This window comes from Molossus molossus, unplaced genomic scaffold, assembly GCF_014108415.1.
Source record: "Molossus molossus isolate mMolMol1 unplaced genomic scaffold, mMolMol1.p scaffold_m16_p_5, whole genome shotgun sequence".
NCBI classification, from domain to species: Eukaryota; Metazoa; Chordata; class Mammalia; order Chiroptera; family Molossidae; genus Molossus; species Molossus molossus.
This window is the reverse complement of record NW_023425388.1, coordinates 6338656-6360192: the sequence shown is the minus strand read 5'-3', so window position 1 is coordinate 6360192 and position 21537 is coordinate 6338656. Positions and strand designations below refer to the sequence as shown.

Below are 21537 nucleotides of genomic sequence, written 5' to 3'. Positions count from 1 at the left end.
TAGAGCACCGGCCCGCAGACCAGAGAGTCCTGGGTTCGGTTCCCGCTAAGGGCACATACTGCGGTTGTAGTTTGTCCCCAGCCCCATGGGGTTGTGTGGGTGGCAACCACTTGATGTGTCTCTTTCACATCGATGTTTCTTTCTTCCTCCCTCTCTCCTTCCCGCTCTATCTGAAGATAAATGCAAAAATGTCCTCAGGTGAGGATTAAAATCAATAATGCAATTAATTATACCTTTTAAGTTAATATCAAGGCTAAAGTTTGAGATTAATTTGTCAGATTTTCTTAACTATTCCAAGCACCTTAATGTCAAATACATAGATTATTCTGAAGCTGAACACCAAAATATTAAAATCTAAATCTTCTGCAGGGTTTAACGATACCGTTAAGGCACTAAGTCATCTCAGACAAGTGTGAGGGACCCATGTTGACTAGAAAGTTGCGGCTGGGAGGAGAAGTGAGGCCCTCCGACTTCAGGGCCTTCCTCTGCCCTCTGACCGGCACACTGCACCTTCTTTTTTTAAATTTTTATCCTCACCTGAGGACATTTTTCTGTTTGTTGTTGTTGTTGTTGTTCAGATAGAGTGGAAGGGAGAGAGAGGGAGGGAGGGAGAGAGAGGGAGGGAGGGAGAGAGAGAGAGAGACATCAATGTGAAAGGGACACATCAAGTGGCTGCCACCCACTCACACAACCAACCAGGGCTGGGGACAAACTGCAACCGAGGTACATGCCCTTAGCAGGAACCGAACCCGGGTCACTCTGGACCGCAGGCCAACGCTCTAACCTCTGAGCCAAACTGGCCAGGGCTACACCTTCTTTTTAAGGCTGTACTGACTTAGCCAGCTGCAACCTTCCCAGATTCATCCATATTGTTTGAGCAGGAAAGACTCCACGAGATCGGATTCAACTAAACCATTTATATCTGACCCTTTTCTAATAAACTTTTCTTATTCCAGTCAGCTTGGACAAGAAAGCTGAAAAATATTAAAATGTCAGCCTCTTAGCTTCAGCTCAGACTTCATATTTTGTCTGCCTTTAAGGCCACAACATGAATGCCACAGTCTCTGGTTGATTTGAGAAGCATGTGTTGTTTTTTTCATGACTGACTACATAAGATCACATTGCTTTCCAAACTAGTTTGTGAATTTCAAGTTTACTTCATCCTTGTTGGCAACATGGTTGTTTTAAATTTAATAATTGCTAGATGAAAGGTATATTTTTTAAAAATTAGTATTTAATTACTAGTGAGTTTTAATATTTCTGTCCATTAACATTGGAAAGTTGTGCTTATTTCATTTGTATTAGTTTGGCTGGAGCTCTCGAAAGGGTACCAAAGTGACAATTACAACAAATTATATATCTTTTTTAATTGGGTGAAATTTGTAGAAATAATATGGTCAAAAACTATGTCTGACCCTTAAACACCATGGTATCATAATTACATTGAGTTGGCAATTCTTTGACTTGAATTTTAAAGCCCCATGTGATGTTACGAAATTAAGACACTGTTTGAGTGTAATGGGGGGAAGAAATGGGGATTAATTGATTGTTTCCAAATTTTGGTTTTTACGTAATGCCCAATAAAACAGATAAAGAAAGATGGGCCTTGTTGACCATTATCCTTAGGTCAGATGCTTTCAGTTATTTCCTAGTTGATGGTAGATATCACTTAGTCACTCAGATTCTGTCTTGGAGCTGCCTGGGCCAGTGATCTGAGGTCCTGTAGCTGAGCATTGACAGAGGCCTTGACCAGAGCAGAATGCCACCTCCTAAGCCCAAGAAGTCTGCTGAGATGAGCCCTGTGAATTCTGCTGAGACCTGCTTGCCTGCCTTCTTGAAGGTACCAGTCAGTATTACATTTTGCTAGAGTGGAATTTGGAAAAAAGGACCTCCACAAATTATGAGAGACAAATTTGCAAATGGCTGGTCCATGTGGTGGCGCTGGCTGCGGTGTCTACTCATAACCCGTTGGCAGCAGTCTTGAGCAGATGCTGCTGATAACTTCTCTCCGGCTTCTTTGATGTCCCGTAGGCGTATTGGTCACCTTGTACTCTGCCCCTATGTTTACTAAACAATCTACATTAGTCATGTAGAGTTGTCTTTTTAAAAATTCCTCGCATGGTATTCCATTGTAAAGAAAGCATGTATTTTCAAAGCTTTTGACACAAATTTCCAATTTTTCCTCTAGAACAGTTGTACAAATTTATATCAGATATTGAAGTTTTAACTAGTTTTGATAGAAGGACTGCAAATCTATACAGTTTTGAAATAAAATTCTGATTTCTCCCCAATATTTATTACAAGCATTTTGAAACACAAGAAGTTAAGAGTAGAACAGTGATCCTCTACCACCTCCACTCAGCAGTTGTTCACTTTGGCTACAATTTGTGTAGTTGAGTGTGCACTCTTGTTGACCACTTAAATTAAATTATGAACCCTGGCCCATTTGGCTCAGCGGTTAGAGCGTTGGCCCGAGGACCAAAGAGTTGCGTGTTCGATTCCAGTCAAGGCCACATACCTTGGTTGCGGTTCGGTCCCTGGTCCTGGTCGGGGTCATGTGGCAGTTGATGTGTCTCTCTCACATTGATGTTTCTCCCTCCCTCCCTCCCTCCCTCCCTCCCTATCTGAAGATAAATGGAAAAATATCCTTGGGTGAGGATTTAAAAAAAATAAAAATAAGCTGCAGTCCTGGCCAGTTTTGCTCAGTGGTTAGAGTGTTGGCCCAAGGACCAAAGGGTCTCAGGTTTGATTCCCAGTCAAAGGCACATACCTGGGTTGCAGGTTCAATTCCTAACCCTCTTTGGGGTCGTGCAGGAAGCAGCCAATTGATGTGTCTTTCTCACGTCGATGTTTTTCTCTTTCTCTTTCCCTTCCACTCTATCTTAAGAAAAAAAAAGGAAAACTATCCTTGGGTTAGAAAAAAATAAAAATAAAAAATGTAAACTCTGGAGGCTCTGGCTGGGTAGCTCAGTTGGTTAGAGCGTCATCCTGATACACCAAGGTTGCAGCTTTAATCTCCAGTCAGGAAACATACAGGAAGTAACCAATAAAAACATAAATACGTGGAATAATAAATCAATGTTTCTCTCTCTTCTCTCCCTCTCTAAAAAAACAAAATCAATAACTATATATATTTTTAAATCCTCCTCAGGGGATATTTTTCTATTTAATTTCAAAGTAGTGGGGGGGAGAGAGAGAAACATCGATGTAAACTGGTTGCCTCCTGCACCACCCTGACCAGGGCCAGGGACCGAACTGCAACCGAGATATGTGCCCTTGACTGGAATTGAACCAGTCTGCAGGCTAACACTGTAGCCACTGAGCAAAACCAGCCAGGGCAAACATTTTTTAAAATAAAAAATAAACTGTGGAAACCATGACCATACCCTTAAACATCTCAGCCCTTGCTCCTCAAAACAAAGGTGTTTCCATGAGCGTATAGCATCATCACACCATCATAACACACAGTCTCTCATGCTGGCTCATATCAACTTTGTATCTCATCTCCCAGAACTTCCCAAACTGTCTTTTACAGCTTTTGTTTTTTAAACCAGGATCACACACTGCATGTGGTGGTTGTTTCTTCTGTCTTTTAGTTCAGAACAGTTCCCTCACCCTTTTTATTTTGATCAGCGAGCACGTCCTCGGGATTGGGCAGATCTGCCCAGAAGTTTCATTCTGTATCCTTTTTGGAAGGCCCATCATGTTCATTTGTCTCATTACTGTTGATGTGACTTTTCACCTTTTGGTTAAGGTGTTTTCTGCCAGGTCTCTCCATTTTAAAGTTACTGTTTTCCCTTGTAGTTAACAGTAACTACCTTGTGGCAGGTCTTCTGGGACCACATGCATTTCTCATCTCGCTTTCACTGGATAGTATTGAGGTCCGTGGTACTTCTTGCCTGAAGCAGTGATTACTGTGGTGATCAGTATCCGTCCTCCTCTTTGTGTTGTCAGAACTCTACTGTAATTTAGAGCTTGCCCCATTTATTTGTTTATATATTTCTTTCAGTATGGACTCGTGGATTCTTTTTGTTGTTGTTAATCCTAAATCAAGGATTTTTTTTTTTTTTTATCCTCACCCGAGGATATTTTTCCATTTTTTGTACAGATAGAGTGGGAGGGAGAGAGAGGAAGGGAGAGAGAGACAGAAACATCGATGTGAAGGGACACATCGAGTGGCTGCCACCCGCACGACCAACCAGGGCCGGGGACAAACTGCAACCGAAGTACATGCCCTTAGTGGGAACCGAACCCGGGTCTCTCCGGACCGCAGGCCGACGCTCTAACCGCTGAGCCAGACCGGCCAGGGCAATCAAGGATATTTTTAAATTGATTTTTGGAGAGTGAAAGGGAGTGGGGGAGGGAGGGGGAGAGAGAGAGAGAGAGAGAGATAGAAACATCGATGTGAGAGAGACACATTGATTGATTGCGTCCTGCACACATCCCAACCAGGGCCGGGGATAAAACCTGCAACCCAGGTAGGTGCTCTTGACTGGGAATCGAACCTGCGACCCTTCAGTGCCCAGGCTGACATTCTAACCACTGAACCACACTGGCCAGGGTGACTCTTGGATTCTTATTTTATTCCCAGTTACCATCATATTTTGTTGCTCAGATTGTCCCAGATTTGACCAGGGATAGTACCTGCAGGCTGTTTGGTCTGTCTTTTTAATATACCCCCATAATATTTTGAGTACAAGTTTCAGGCTCATCTTGTACTTTACCTGACCCAGCCCTGGAATCAAATCAGCCATTTATCTGAGGAGCCCTGATTCTTTTTATTGAGAACAATATTTATCAACCAATATATCGGTACTAAGTGCTCACTGCTACTGAGTATCATTGCTTCTAGGCCCTTTCAGTGGACAGAACCAGGAAAGTGTGTGTGCTTTCATGCATGTGTGTATATATATACTATGTGTGAATATTCATGTATATATGTGATGTGCATGGATCTGTATGTATTCTAGATATTCGTGTATATTAAAAACCCTGAATTCTTACTGACAACTCTTGTTTTCAACTTGTGGGTGGGGGTGAGCCACTGGGAAGACTTGGAGAAAGGTAGTGTGGATGATAATCCATGTGTACAAACTGGTCATGCTTGGAGAAGACCAGAGTATTTGGGCAGAACTACCAGGCTGGTCAAGAAGTCAGCCTACTGGAGGAACTACAGATGGCCATCCCTTTAACTGTGTCCACACTTGGAGTGGGGAAGGGGCTGTAGTGGAAGGGCAAGGTCAGGCAAGGGTCAGTCCTGAGACTTTATCTGCAAGGGCGGTTTGGACCAGGTTTGTACTTTGGAACGTTGAGAATAGAGAAAAGGAGGCCTGCCCTGATCAAGGTGTGGCCTGGTGTGGGCTGGAGTCTGCCTGGGATGCAGGGAAGATCAGGGCACTCTGGGGGGCAGATAATGGCACTGGGAGGAGGGCCAGGTTTTGGTCAAGGAAACAGACCATTGGGAGATACTCAGTAACAGGTCTGCAGATGTGCGGTCCTCTCTCTTAAGATCGGGGGTGTCAGAGGGCAGAGAGAGCAACATCATGATGACTACACATGAGATCCCTTCCCAGCAGTAGGGTTGCCGAGTCCTGCGGTACAATGCTGGGGCAAAGGTGTAATGGCCACTTTAATGAGAAGGTATCTTTAGACTGAAAGATGGAACAGCCAACTCTATAGATTGTAATGGAACTTATTACAGGGTAGTTTACTTACGGGAAGATTGGGGCTGGAGCAGACAGGACCCGGCAGTTCAGTGCAAATTATGCCCCACCCCTAAGACTGCTGTTACTGCACTGTTTTTATTTATTTATTTATTTGTTTGTTTATTTATTTTCTCCAGTTTTTATTAACTTATTTTTGTTATAGATGTTTCTCCTTTTTCCCCCTAGGCCCCCTCCTCCCCATCCTGCTCCCCACTGCACTGTTTTTATAACTCAGTTACTAATGATTGACAAGACAAAATAGACAAAGAATGTAGTAGTACCAGGGGCCATCCCTCCTGGTGATTGATACTGTCACCAGTTTGCTATATATTTCGGTTGTCATCCTGGCCATTACTAACCAAAATATTTATGGTTATATTTTAGGGAACACAGATAATCATTAACTAGAAGGCTTTGATGTGCTTACTAAAGGCAGTGAGGTCAAAGGCCACAGCATGAGAGGACACAAAGATGAAGATGGTCTTTGCTCACATCTACATTTTTGGACCCGGTTCTTTCCTCTCCCCTCCGCACATGACCATGCTCAGTCTCTCTTCCTTCACCCTCAGCGGCTTGGCCCCTCCTCCTCCACCAGTGTGAGTGGCATCACTCGATTCTACCCTTGTCCCGCTGGCTGCCACTCATTCTGTGCTGGGTCCCCTGGCTTCCCAGCCTTCTAACATGGCTCACCTCCACTCTCTTCCTGGGTGGTGAGAGTTTAGTGGCTTTAGTCATTGCCTTAGGGGTCCTGTGGTTGCCGGAACCAAGTGGGTGGATGGAAACTAACTGGGTGGATGGAAACAAGAGGAATGGTTATCTCGGCCCTGGCAGCCAGACCCAAAGTCAAGGTGTGGACAGGGCCACGCTTCCTCTGAACACTCAGGCCTTCTACCACCTGGTGGCCGGTCGTTCTTGGCTTGTAGCAGCATCGCTCCAATCTCTGCCTCTAATTCACACAGTTTTCCCTCCAGCGTGTCTCAGATCTTTTTCTTCCCCCTCTTAAAGGACACCAGTCATGGGATCTAGGGCCCCTCCTCAGTCCAGGATGATCTCATCTCAAGATCCTTAATAATCATATCTGTAAAGACCTTTTCCAGATAAGGTTCCATTTGTAGGGACTGGGGGGTTAGAACTTGGGTGTTTCTTGGACAACACAGTTTGACCCCATCTGCACATACTAACCACATCCTGATGATTACTGATGTATTTCTGGGCCAGACTCATTTGTTCAGAATTTCCTCTTGGATTTCTTTTTTTTTTTTAAATCCTCACCCAAGGATATTTTTCCATTTATCTTCAGATAGAGTAGGAAGGAGGGAGAGATGGAGAGAGAGAAACATCGTGTGAAAGAGACACATCGACTGGTTGCCTCCTGTACGACCCCCACCAGGGCCATGGAAGAACCACAACCAAGGTATGTGCCCTTGACTGGAATTGAACCCACGACTCATTGGTCCACAGGCTGACACTCTCGCTCTACTGTTGAGCCAAATCGGCCAGGGCTTTTTTTAGTTTTTTTCTTTTAATCCTCACCCGAGCATATTTTTCCATTTATCCTCAGACACAATAGGAGGGAGGGAGAGATGGAGAGAGCGAATCCTCTTGGATTTCCGAGAAGCATCTCACACCTATCACACTGACTCTTGCTTTCTCTTCCTAGACTAAAGAATCTGCTCCTCACCGGGACATGTGGCTCTGCTCTGCTACTTGCTCAGGTGGGAACCCAACCGCAGGCCTTCCGCAGAACCTGTGCTCTGGGCCCCCTTGTCCACATGGCCCCCTGCCTGTCCATGGCAGCACCCCCTACCCATCCTCTGTGTGTTCCCCAGTCACGTAGCCTGTCCTTCATAGTCAGAGGGACCCTCCTAAGACATCAGTCAAGTCACCCTTCTGCTCAGACCTTCCCAGGTACACCAGGTCTTCACGACAGCCCATGAGAACCTGTGAGCTGGTTCCGCATGTGCTGCCTGACCTTCCTCATGTTTGTGGTCCCGCAGCCCCTGGCCTCGTCTGCCCAGGAAAGCAGGGCCTCCCTAGAATAGTGTCCAGGGTGTGCATACATTCACTAGCCAGCTGGGCAAGTGAATGAATAAATGCAAATGACTGAAAAACGTGATAGCAAGGCAGGCCCTATGCAAGAATAAACATGTGATCACCAGGTAAGTAGGGTGATGCTGAGTAGGATTTGGCTTATAGCACAAAGTTAAGGATGGTTATTTTTCTCCATGTGAAAATATGTATTTAAAAAATTATATGGATGCTGTGGAATAGGGGGACAAAAAAGGCACTGTAATTATTAACTGATGCTTTTTTGCTTTTGTTTTCCAGACACCCTTTGCTTTTGACTCAAAATGATTTGAAGTTTTATAATAAATACATTAACCATGATGGCTACACAGACATTAAGCATAGACAGCTATCAAGATGGGCAACAAGTGAGACCTTAAGTCGTATTCTGCATTTTAATCAGTTAATCTAGTACTAAAATGCAAGCAATGCTTTCTATATTAATCTGTTTCCCAAAGGTTGCAGGTTCATTTTTATTTTATTATGCATTTATTATATGTTCAAATTATTTCCTAAGTGTTACCAAGATTGCTAGAAATTTTGACTCTCCTAAGTCATACTTTCATGGGCTTTTGCCTTTTTTTTTGGAGCCACAATCACTCCCTGTTCCAGCTGCCATGTCTCAAATAAAGCTACAGCCTCAGCCCTCTGCACATCTGTTCTTTGCCTGGAAGGAAGTGAAAATAGTCAGATTCCAGACCTCCTTAACTCCATGTCCCCCCATTCACAATACAGACTAGGCAAAGGGCCCAGGCTGAGGTGTGTATGTGGGGTAGGTTTACTTGGCCTTCTCTTTCTGTGCAGTCTGTATAAGAACACAGCCTGTGGCTCTGGCCAGGTAGCTCAGATGGTTAGACCATCATCCCGATATGCCAAGGTTGCAGATTCAGTCCCCAGTCAGGACACATACAAGAAGCAACCAGTGAATGAACAAATAAGTGGAAAAACAAATCAATATTTCTTTGTCTTCCTTCCTTTCTCTGAAAAATCAATTAAAAAACAAAACAGAACACACAGCCTTTGGTAAGCACCAGGAGGCCTGGAAATTTGTCATTTTAATGTCAGATTTAGCAAGTATTATTGCTTTTAAAGAAAAGCTGTGTGGCCCTGGCTGGTTTGGCTCAGCAGTTAGAGCGTTGGCCTGCGGTCCAGAGAGACCTGGGTTCCTGCTAAGGGCATGTACCTTGGTTGCAGTTTGTCCCCGGCTCTGGTTGGGTTGTGTGGGTGGCAACCACTCGATGTGTCCCTTTCACGTCGATGTTTCTCTCTCTCTCCCTCTCTCCCTCCCACTCTATCTGAACAAAAAAATGGAAAAATGTCCTCGGGTGAGGATTAAAAAAAAAAAGAGCTGTGTGTTGTGGATAATCACAGATTCTCATGATGATGGTTGCTAATCTGAGAGGTAATTGTGTGGTTTCATATCCCCAGGTGTGAGGGGCAGAGGGGACTGTCCTCATGTACATGTGACTCAGTACAGTGTTGTCTGCACCTTTCTCCTGCTCATGCCCATGACTGTGCCTGCATGGCTTTTTTTGATCATGTGGGTCGTTTTTTGACAGCCTACCCACTGTCTGTAAGACATGGTTTTCCTTGAAGCTATCCAGGTGTTCTGTGTTCTGTGACCTCAAGTAATTAGGAAGGAGGGGGCTCATCGAGGCCTGTGCCGCCTCTCTTGGGACACCTGGAGTCTTGGGAATGCTCTGTGTGCTCCCAGTGGGGGCCGTTCCCCCTCCTTCTCTGGAGGCTGGGAGCTGATTTTCATGGAGACATTCATCTCTGCCTTTGCTTCCCGTCCACCTCATACTCAGGAGGCAGGAACAGAATGCCCACGCCAGCAGCTCTCTTCTTGCCCTCCTGGAGGACTCTACTGAGCACGATCAACTGATCAAATTGGGTAGGGTTGACTCTCCCATAGGAGGTCATAGCCCCACACGGTGAGGCTCCGGGTGGGCTCCAAGTGGGCAGGTAGGACCTGAGTCTCTGTTCCCCCACCCTTCCTGACTCTGGTCTCTTTCCTTGGTCAGTTTTGTACCATTTCTGGTTTGGTTGCTGTTGCAGAGATTTTGTTTGTTTTTTTAGGCTTTTAAATTTTTTTAAGTGATTTTTTGCTGCTTAGAGAAATTGAGGTGGAGAATTCTGTTTCAGCCTGTTCTTTTCATCTGGAAGTTCTTTGATATGTCCAAGTGACTTCTGTTTCTACCACACAAATCAAATGATGACTCCTCTCCTTGCTGAGGCCTGCCCTGAGAGCCTCTTCCCCCACCCCACCCCCCACATTGCCTGGCCACTCAGATGCCAGGCCCACCCCACAGCCCCCTTAGTGCACTCGCCTCTGCCTGCCCCACTGCTGGCACCTCTTGCCCTGTGGCCCTGGCTCTTCCCTTTAGTCATCTTCCCTTGGGCTACAGCTTGGCCAGCTCCTTCCTGTCCTGCAGGCCTTTGCCTAAATCACCCTTTCTGCGAAGACTCTCCTACCTGCCCGTTACCACTGCAGCTTTCTCTGATCATTTTCTCCTTCCTAGCAGTGATCACCTTCTGGCATATTCTGTTAAGTGATGGTCTTCTGTGCTTACTCCTGTCAGTCTTCCTCCCTGGCTGTGCCCTGATGCAGTGGGTGCCCAGTGCAGTGCCAGGCACAGCAGGGGTGGTGGGCAGGTGAGGGTGGTAGAACCCCTTGATTTTAATAGCTAAGCACTTTCTCATGACATGGAAAACTCTGTTAGGACTTTATTTATTTATTTATTTATTTTGAGAGAGGAAAACATTGATCTGTTGTTCCGCCCATTTATGCATTCATTGGTTGATTCTGTATGTGCCCTGACCAGGGATCGAACCACAACCTTGGTGTATCGGGATGACTCTCTAACCAACTGAGCTACCTGGCCAGGGTGAAAACATAAGCACTTAGTGTTATTCAGTATACATATACCAAATTTACTTAGCCATTCCTCTGAGGCTGAACATTTAGTTTCCCTTTTTTCACAGTCATTAAAAAAGAAACCCTAAAATAAATCTCTCAAGGCTTTTTTATAGTATTGTCAGATTTCCCTCTGGAAAGATTGTGTTTATGTGGGCTTTAGTTCATTGCTTTATTTTATTTTTTCTAAGAGGGCAGGAAAAACAATTTCCCAAGTACACTATACCATTTAAAAGCAGCAGAATGGAAGTGTCCTTGTCACTCTGGACTGTTAAAGAGCCTGAGTCTGCAACACTGCTCCCTTGGTCAGAGCCCCTGGGTATCAGGGTGGGATTCATGACAGGACTCTCCAGTATCCTGGGGATGAGTCCCCTACCCCAGCTCATCCTTGAGGGACAGAGGCATGGCAGCTGGGGCTGGGCAGGTGTGGGAGGTAATGTGCTCATGGATAATTATAAACATACGGCAGCAATTTTTGTTGTTGTTGTTTTTCAGATACAGTAGGAGGGAGGGAGAGAGAGAGGGAGAGAGAGAGAGAGAGAAACATCGATGTGAAAGAGACACGTCGACTGGTTGCCTCCCGCATGACCCTAATCAGGGTCAGGGGCGAATCACAACCAAGGTATGTGCCCTTGACTGGAACCGAACCCATGACTCACTGGTCCACCGGCCGTCGCTCTAACCGCTGAACCAAACTGGCCAGGGCTGCAGCAATTTTTTAAAACTGAATTCTTTATATTTAAGGATTTAAGTACTTTTTACCTAACTTATAAACAACATAGCTGGTTTAAAGAATTTATTTATTTAAATTATATTTTACTTTTTAATCCTCCCCTGAGGATATTTTTCAATTGATATTTAGGTAGAGTAGGAGGGAGGGAGGGAAGGAGAGAGAGAGAGAAACATTGATGTGAGAACAACATGTCGATTGGTTGCCTCCAGTACCACCCCGACTGGGGTGGGGATTGAACCTGCAACCAAGGTACATGCCATTGACTAGGAATTGAACCTGAAACTCTTTGACCCTCTGGCCGATGCTCTAACCACAGAGCCAAACCGGCCAGGGCAGCAATTTAAATAATAATATCTTAAAGACTTCCTCTTATATTTAGTACTATTTCTTTAAATACAACTGGTCTTTATTTCTTGAATATAGTGCTTTTTTAAAAAGAATTTTATAGTTTATGTATTCATGAAGTTTAAGGATAGAGGAGAATTTCAGGCCTGTCACAGATAGGTAGCATGTTGGGTATGAGTTGTTTTTGTGACAAGATAAGAAGAGCTTGGATAATTGTTTTATTCTTCTCTTGCTGTGATGTTATCCAGCATGAGGCTATACTGTAGGCAGAAACAGACAGTAAGACTGCATATAGACCAATTCCCTTCAGTAATGTATAGTTGTTATCGTTTTGAAAATCATAAACATTTCACAGATATCAGTCCTCTTTGTTTTTAAATGGTTTGGAAATTTGATCTTTAGCCATTTTATAAACATTAAATTAAAAAGGAGTTTGTGGGTGGTGTTCGTTTGTATTGGTGCCAGTCACATAGCTGGCAGTTTCCCCTTCCCAGTGCATTCCTGTCTGAGACTAGAACACTTAATAGCAGTTTGTTTCCTGTTTAGTAACAACAATTATCCTCCTCCTTTCACAGATGCAAGTAGTAACAGAGTTAAAAACTGAGCAAGACCCCAACTGCTCTGAACCTGATGTGGAAGGAGTGAGCCCTCCCCCTGTGGGGTCCCAGACACCGATGGATGCAGACAAGCAGGCCATTTATAGGTAGCGAAGAGATGTGAAGTGTGTGGGTTTTTAGAGGAATAATGAGAGTAGAAAACCTTGTTTGAGGGAACATTAGGGAGCTATTAGCTAGTCAGAGTAAGGTATGGTGTAAAGATTTTTCTCAGATAAAGATGTTATTTCTGTCTTTTAAAAAAAGTTTTAAAATGTTAATCTACATTTTAGTCCACCTTGCAAAAAGTAATCCTCAGCCCCAGATGATTTTACTAGAGAATTTTACCAACCTTATAGAAAAAAAAGCAGCAAGTCTGAATAATCTCTTTCAGAAAATAAAGATTTGAGGAATGCTTCCCAATTCAATTTACAAATTAAGCATCACTCTGATACCAAAGCAATAAAAAAAAAAAAAAATTAGAATAGACAAATGTCCCTCATGAATTTGGATATAAAATAAAAACCATAAAAAAATGTTAAATTGAATCCAGCCACAAAAAATAATAGAGTAATATTAGAATAATGTATAGTGACCAAGTGGAGTTTATCCTAGGAATGAAAGACTAGTTCACTGTTCAAAGATAAATCAATGAGATCCATAGTATGATCATATCAAGTGGTACAGGAAAGCATTTGACAAAATCAACAGCTAATTATTATTAAAAACTGTCAGCAAAGGGAAACTTTCTTAACCTGATGAAAGGCAACTAGAAAAACCTACATGCAGTTCACATCAGACTTTTTTTTCCCTTTACTGATTTTAGAGAGAGAGAAAGTGAGAGGGAGAGAGAGAGAAACATCAATGAGAGAGAACATCGATTGGCTGCCTCCTGTATGCCCCCCACTGGGGATTGGGCCCACAACCTGGGCATGTGTCCCAACTGGGAATTGAACCAGCAACCCCTTGGTTCGTGGGTTAATGCGTAACCACTGAGCCACACCAGCCGGACCAGTTCACATCAGACTTGATGGTGAAAGACTGAATGCTTTCTCCTAAGGTTGGGAATGAGGAAGAGATGTCCATCCTAATTCCTCTTATTCAGCACTGTAATGGAAATCCTAGCCAATGCAGTAAGACAAGAAAAAGATTACGGAGGAAGAAATAAAACTGGCTCAATGCACAAATGACATGATTGTCTACATAGAAAATCTCAGCTTCTTCCAAAAAATTTCAGGCACATAATGAATTTAATAAGGTCACAGGTTACACATACAACACATAGAAACCAATCCTATTTCTATACCAGTAATATAGAATTGGAAACAGAAATTAAAAAGACAGTACATTTACAAGAGCTCCAAAAAACAGGTGTAAGTTTTAAATCTATACCTATAAAATTCTGATGCAAACAATCAAAGACAACCTAATAAATGATAGGACATACCATCTTCATGGATTGAAGGAGTCAATATAAAGATGTGAGTTCTAAAATCAATCTATAGACTTAATGCAATTCCAATGAAGTTTTAGCAGGATGCTCTTGTACATATAAACAAGTTAATTTTAAATTTTATATGGAAGTCAAAAGAACTAGATTAACTAAATCATTTTTGACAAAGAAGAATAAAGGAAGAATCAGTCAACTTGATCTTAAGATTTGCTTTCATGTTACAGTAATTAAGACACTGTGACATTTGTGAAGGGATAGACACATAGATCATTGCCACGGATAGAGTTCAGAAATAAGTCTAACAAATATGATTTGATCTTTAGCCAAGGCACAAAAACAACTCAATGGAGAAAAGGTAGACTTTCGAACAAATCATGTTAGAACAATTAGACATCCATGTGCAGAAAAAAGATCCTTGACCTACTCTCACATCTTATACAAAAAGTTACTCAAAATGGATTATAGACCTAAATGTATATTTCAAAACTGTAAAATTGGTACATCAATACAATGGAATATTATTGGCCATAAAAAGGAATAAGGTACTGATACCTGTTATAGCATTAGTGAGTCTTGAAAACCTTATGCTAAGTGAAAGATGCCAGACACAAAAGGTCACATATTATATGAAATGTCTAGAATTGGCAAATCTATGGAGACAGAAAGCAGATTAGTGGTGGCCTGGGGTTGGAGCTTTGGGGTGAAGTGGAGAGTGACTGCTGATGGCTACAGGATTTCTTTTGGGGATGATAAAAATGTTCCATAACTGACTGTCATGATGGTTGCACAGCTTTGTGAATGTACTAAAAACCATGGACTTGTGAACTTTGAATAAATTTTATGTTATATGAGTTACATCTCAGTGAAGCTTGATATGTTAAATAATGCCTACGTACATACATATCAAAACATTCTCATGTAACTGTAGGGCGTACTTTTTTTTCCTTTTCCCCCAGGCATCCACTGTTTCCATTATTAGCTTTGTTGTTTGAAAAATGTGAGCAATCCACGCAGGGCTCAGAAGGTACAACTTCTGCCAGTTTTGACGTGGACATTGAAAATTTTGTAAGGAAGCAAGAGAAGGAAGGCAAACCCTTCTTTTGTGAAGACTCGGAAACTGACAATTTAGTGAGTAAAATACATTTTATTTTTATTTTTTATTTCTTCCGTATTTAAAGTCTGTTCAATAAATTTTAAAATTTCAGTTAGAACTTTAGACCGTTTGTACTTTTGCTAAAGGGGAGAATCATACAATTCATGAAATAACTTACTTGAGAGAGAGAGAGCGAGCGAGAGTGTGTGTGTGTGTGTGTGGCTTGAATGTCTTCCGTCCTTCTCTAGTTACTCTTTTCTGTGATCGTCAAATGGACCAGGGGATTCAGTTCTCCTAAATATTTGAAAGGTTCATTGGGGTTGGTGTGCTCACCTGCCTTGTTTCTCAGGCAAGCATGTCTATACCTAGCTTCAGTTCTTGACTTTTCCTTGACCCATGAACACATGACTTTATTCTCTAGGACAGCTCTGTCTTGAGGTTCACACTGATTTGTGGTGGATGACAAAGTTTACAAAGACTTGGTGAAGCCTACTAGCATAGAGTAGGGGCAGGCTTAACAAAGGTCCAAGGCCCCTCACTGCCTCCCTTGGTCTTTCTGTCTGAAGCCATTCTGTCTCACGTAAGTGCCCTCCTCCCAGGTCCAGTGCTGTAAAGTTCAGGATTCTCTGTGCTTGCTGACAGAAATGGAGAATTCTGTGGAGTTATGTCAGCGCTGCACCCAAGGGGAGCAATGCTGTTCAGTACTGTGGTGTACTATCAGCTGTGTCTGGGCCCTCACTGGAATTCCATGAAAACCTGCTAGCTCCCAGACCAAAACCTTCATCAGGCCCTGATCAGCACAAAAGGGTCTTTGGAAATATTTTTCCTGAATAAATTGCCCAGGTCTTAATTTTTTTTTTTTTTTTTTTAATTTCTCATTATACATTCAACCCTTGTAGCCTATAGATTTTAAGTGAGTTTAGGTTAGTTGTCTGACTTGCAGGCTGTCTCTTCATCTTTGAAATGGAACTGACAGTGCCTGTCCTTTTGGACTTCAGATCAGACGCTCTCTCTGCCTCTGAATCTGTCATACAGCCATCAGCCACTGAGGAGCAGGAGTGGCACAGGGGCCCCAGGTTGGCAGGGACCAATGCTCTCCTGCTAGAGCACAGGCCCTAGCAGAGCTTGATGCTCCGTATTCCTCATTATTGACTGACTGACTGACTGACTGGTTCATTCCACAAGCACTGTGGATTGCTGTGTCGGGCACAGGGGAAGGAGCTGAGCTTTGGGTGTGGACTCACAGGCAGGTGCTATTTACGGTAATGGTTTCATTATCAGTATCAGTTATCTACTGCTGTAGGACAATTACTCCAAAATGTAGTGAATTAATCCAAAACCATAAACTTAGAAAAATCATAAGAGAAAATTTTTAGGATGTAGGGCTAGGCAAATAGGTCTTAGACAACACCAAAAGCACGATCCATAAAATGCAGAGTTGGTAAGTTGAACTTGATCAAAATTAATAACCACCTATGGAGTGGGTTTGGATCCTTCCTGGTTTATAGATGAAGAAACCGGGACAGAGTGAGGGTTGGTATCTTGCCTGTGGGGCCTGAGGTAGTGGTGAGGCTGGCTGAGGTCTGGCTGGTCCTGGCATTGTACTTGGTGAGGTCAGCACTGTCATTGCCTGTCTTCCCTGCACACCAGAGGGAGCTGAAATGCCAAACCACAGGTCAGTAGTGCTGGAACGATTTGTCATTTTACACAATATTCCATGTTATTCCACTTCTGTCACTGGCAGTACAGATGTGATGGCTATGCAGGGTTCAGGCTAATAACTGACAGTAGTTGTGTGGTGATAATTATAACTTAATATCATGCTACTTTTTTCTTGTCTGAAAGTCTTCATTTTCTTTGCTTCTAGATGGTAAAAGCAATCCAGGTTTTGCGTATTCATCTTCTTGAGCTGGAAAAGGTTAATGAACTCTGCAAAGATTTCTGCAGTCGATATATTGCTTGTCTAAAAACGAAAATGAACAGTGAAACTCTCCTGAGTGGAGAACCTGGAAGCCCGTATTCCCCTGTCCAGTCCCAGGTATTTATATTTGGGTCCTGCTCTACTTCCTGGTTGCTGTAACATCTGCAAGGATGAACTGTATTGATCTGGAGACTTCAGCCCTTTCAGAATCGTAAGGCTGTCTTAATGGCTGCCCGGCTCCAAGTGTCCTCTAGATCTCTGACCCTAGCCTGGCCTGAGAGTGAATTCCAAACACTGTCCATGTGGCTTCATAAAATGAATGCAGTGAGGCCCCCATCTGTGTACTGGACCTGGGTCCCGTGTTTCTGGAGTTCCATCCATTTCTTCCTTTTTTTCTTTTTTAAAATATATTTCTAAAAATTGTGGTAGTATGTACATATCATAAAATTGGCCATCCTAACCATGTTTAAGTGTACAGCTCAGTGTTATTAAGCACATTCACATTGTTGTGCAACCATCACCAGAACTTTCCATCTTCCCAAACTGAAACTCTGTCTCCATTAAACACTACCTTCCCAGCCCGTCACCCACCATTCTACTTTCTGGCTCTATGAATTTGACTCCTCTAAGGACCTTATGTAAGGGGAATTTATTTTTCCTTTTGTATTTGGCTTATTTCACTCAGTGTAATGTTCTCCAGGTTCCTCCATATTGGAGCCCTATGATATTGTAGCCATTCTGATACGTTTTAGTGACATTCATTGTGGTTGTAATTTGCGTCTTCTGGTGGCTAATGATGTTGACCATCTTTTTATGTGCTCATTTTCCATCTGTAAATCCTCTTTGGTCGAATGTCTTCTTACATCTTTTGCCCAATTTCTAACTGGATTTTAAAACACTGTTGACGTTTGAAAATACTCTAGATACTAGTCTTTGTTGTATTGGATATATGGTTTTTAAATATTTCTTTTCCAAGGCTGTAGCTTATTTTTTCATTCTTTTGCAGAGCAAGCATTTCCCCCCAGTTTTTATTTTATTGTATTTATTTATTTAAAATTTTTACTTCCCATTCTCCATTCCCACCTCCCTTTTGTCAACCATTAGGTTGTTATCTATATTTATGGGTCTTGTTTCTGTTTTTTTGTTTATTAATTTGTTTTGTCCTTTTAGGTTCTGCATATGAGTGAAGTCATATGGTATTTGTCTTTTTCTGTCTTACTTATTTTACTTTGCATAATATCCTCTAGGTCCATCCATGTTGTCTCTAATGTCAAGATTTCATTTTTTATAGTGCTGAATAATGTTCCATTGTGTGTGTGTGTGTGTGTGTGTGTGTGTGTGCTTCCATATCATAGCTGTTGTAAATAATGCTGCAGTGAACATAAGGGTGACAGTATCTTTTTTATTACTGTTTTGGTTTTCTTAGGATAAATACCCAGAAGTGAAATTGCTGAGTTATATGGCAGTTCTGTTTTTAATTTTTAGAGGAACCTCTATACTGTTTTCCATAGTGGTTATACTAATTTGCAATTCTACCAACAGTGCATGAGGGTTCCCTTTTTTCTTTTTTTATTTATCTATCCTCACCCTAGGACATTTTTGCATTTATCTTGAGATAGAGCAGGAGGGGGAGAGAGAGAGAGAGAGAAAGAAACATCGATGTGAGAAACACACATCGAGTGGTTGCCACCCACACGACCCCAACCGGGGCCAGGAACAAACTGCAACCAAGGTACATGCCCTTAGCGGGAACTGAACCCAGGCTTCTCTGGTCTGCGCCGTTGTTCTAACCACTGAGCCAAACCAACCAGGGTGCCTTTTTTCTACATTCTCACCAACGCTTGTTTTTGTTTTTTTTTGTTTTTTTGTTTTTATCCTCACCCGAGGACATTTTTTGTTCAGGTACAGTGGGAGGAAGAGAGAGAGAGAAAGAGAGAGAGAGAGAGAGAAACATCGATGTGAAAGGGACACATCGTGTGGCTGCCACCCACACGACCGACCAGGGCCGGGGACAAACTGCAACCAAGGTACATGCCCTTAGCGGGAACCGAACCTGGGTCTCTCGGGACCGCAGGCTGATGCTCTAACCGCTGAGCCAAACCGGCCAGGGCACCAACGCTTGTTTGTTGATTTATTGATGATAGCCATTCTGACTGGTGTGAGATGACATTTCACTGTGGTTTTAATTTGCATTTTCCTGATAATTAGTGACGCTGAACATTTTTCATATGTCTGTTGTCCATCTGTATGTCTTCTTTAGAAAAATGTTCAGGTCCTCTGCCTATTTTTAATTGGATTTTTTTTTTTTGGTGTTAAGTTGTATGAGTTCCTTATGTATTTTGGATATTAACTCCTTATTGGATGTATCATTTGTGAATATCTTCTCCCACTCAGTAGGTTGTATTTTTGTTTTATTGATAGTTTTCCTCACTGTGCAAAAACTTTTTATTTTTTAAAAATATGTTTTATTGATATTTTTAGAGAGAGAGGAAGGGAGAGAGAGATAGAAACATCGATTGGCTGCCTCCTGCACACCCTGGCTGGTGATCGAACCAGGACCTCTCAGTCCATGGGAAGATGCTCAGTCCACAGAGCAACACCAGCCACACTGTGCAAAACCTTTTTAGTTTAATGTAGTCCCATTAGTTTATTTTTCTTTTTGTTTTCCTTGCTTGAAGAGATATATCCACAGAGATATTACTAAGACCCATGTCACAGGGTCTACTATCTATGTTTTCTTCTAGGAGTTTTATGATTTCAAGTCTTATGTTTAAGTCTTTAAACCATTAAAAAATTTTATTTCTTTATTGATTTTAGAGAGAGAGGAAGTGAGAGGGAGAGAGAGACAGAAACATCAATGAGAGAGAAAACATCAGTTGGCCACCTCCTGCATGCCCCGCACTGGGGACCCGGCCCACAACCTGGGCATGTGTCCTGACTGGGAATCGAACTGGCCACCTCTTGGTGCATGGGTTGACGCTCAACTACTGAGTCACACCGGCTGGACTTTAATCCATTTTTAATTTATTTTTGTAAATAGTCTAAGAAAGTGGTATGATTTTATTTTATTTTTTTGTATATATCTGTCTGGTATTTCCAACAGCACTTATTGAAGAGATTGTCTTTACTCATTGTATGTCTTTGCCTCCTTTGTTGTATATTGACCATATAATTGAGGATTTATTTCTGGACTCACTATTCAACATTTTTTAATATTGATAATTTTTATTTATCAACTTTTCCTTTTATGAGTCATGATTTTGGTGTCAAATCTAAGAACTCTTTGCCTAGCCCTAGATACCAAAGATTTTCTCAGGTTTTTTCAAAAAATTTTATATTTTACATTTAAATCCATGATCAGTTTTGAGGGTTTTGGCTGAGGTTCATTTGTTGGCCCCTGGATGTCCTACTGTCCAGCACCATTTGTTAAAAAGGCTCCTTCCTCCGTTAAATTGCTTTAGCACCTTTGTCAAAAATCATTTGGGCATATTTATAGGGTTTCTTTCTGTGTCTTTTGTTCTGTTCCACTGATCTGTGTACCTATACCATATAGTCTTGATTACTGATACCATATAGTCTTGGTTACTGTAGCTGTATAATAAATCTCAAAATTGGGTAAACTGATTCCTCTCACTTTATTCGTTTTCAAAATATTCTTTCTAAAAATATTAGAGCTATTTCTAGTTCCTTTTCCTTTCCATATAAATTTTAGAATAATCTTGTCTGTATCTACAAAAAAATGTAACTGAGATTTTGATAGGAATTACACTAAGCCTGTATGTCGTTTTGGGGAGAATTGACATCTTTTTTTTTAAATTATTCTCACCCGACAACATTTTTGCATTTATCTTCAGATAGAGAGGGAGGAAGAGAGAGAGAAACATCGATGTGAGAGGGGCACATCGAGTGGTTGCCACCCACACGACCCCAACTGGAGCCAGGGACATACTGCATCTGAGGTACATGCCCTTAGCGGGAACTGAACCCAGGACTCTGGTCTGTGGGCCGACGCTCTAACCGCTGAGCAAAACTGGCCAGGGCTCTTTTAGCAATTTTAAATGGTATTATATTTGTAACTTCAGTGTCCATGCTAGTTTATAGAAATACAGTTGGTTTTCTAACATTTATCTTGTATCGTTTGGCCTTGCTGAACTCACTTATTAGTTCTAGGAGGCCTTTTATGTAGAGTCCTATTTAGTCATGTCATCTGCAAATAGGGACAGTGCTAGTTCTTCCTTTTTTAAAAAAAAAAAAAATTTGTTTTTATTGATTTTTTTTAGAGAGAAAGGAAGGAAGAGAGGTAGAAACATTGATGTGAGAGATAAACATCAATCAGCTCCCTTCTGCACAGTCCCCCCACTGGGGATTAAGCCCACAACCCAGGCATGTACGCTGACCGGGAATCAAACCAGAACCTCTCAGTCCATGGGACGACACTCAGTCCACTGAGCCACATCAGCCGGGCTAGTTTTTCCTTTTTGATCTGTATACTTTTTATTTCCTTTTCTTGCCTTGTTGCATTGGCTAGAACATCTAGTACTATCTTGAATAGGATTGGTGAGAGCAGGCATCCTTTGCTTGTTCCCAATCTAATGGGGAAAGTGTTCAACCTTTCACTATTAATTTTAATTCTTTTTTTATCCAAAGACATTTTTCCATTTTTGTTCAGGTAGAGTGGGAGGGAGAGAGAGAAAAATCAACGTGAAAGGG

At 42.2% G+C, this 21537-nt stretch overlaps 1 protein-coding gene and 1 non-coding gene across 5 annotated transcripts in view; one reads left to right on the top strand and one right to left on the bottom strand.

Moving 5' to 3' along the window:
• Nucleotides 1-21537, top strand: part of PKNOX1 (PBX/knotted 1 homeobox 1) — a 57466-nt gene that overhangs the window by 15155 nt on the left and 20774 nt on the right. The window contains exons 1-6 of one of the 4 annotated variants that reach the window (XM_036243062.1): nt 1687-1840; nt 7366-7420; nt 8034-8140; nt 12343-12470; nt 14770-14941; nt 16774-16944. In XM_036243062.1, coding sequence (XP_036098955.1) covers nt 8090-8140; nt 12343-12470; nt 14770-14941; nt 16774-16944 — 522 coding nt within the window. In that variant the 5' untranslated portion in view covers nt 1687-1840; nt 7366-7420; nt 8034-8089. Of the gene's footprint in view, nt 1-1686; nt 1841-6279; nt 6302-7365; nt 7421-8033; nt 8184-12342; nt 12471-14769; nt 14942-16773; nt 16945-21537 lie in introns of those variants that run through there. The other 3 variants (XM_036243063.1, XM_036243061.1, XM_036243064.1) reach the window with 3 other exon arrangements.
• On the bottom strand, nt 8483-8616 carry LOC118618017. The gene has a single exon (XR_004956960.1). It is a non-coding gene; the product is annotated as a small nucleolar RNA SNORA51 (small nucleolar RNA).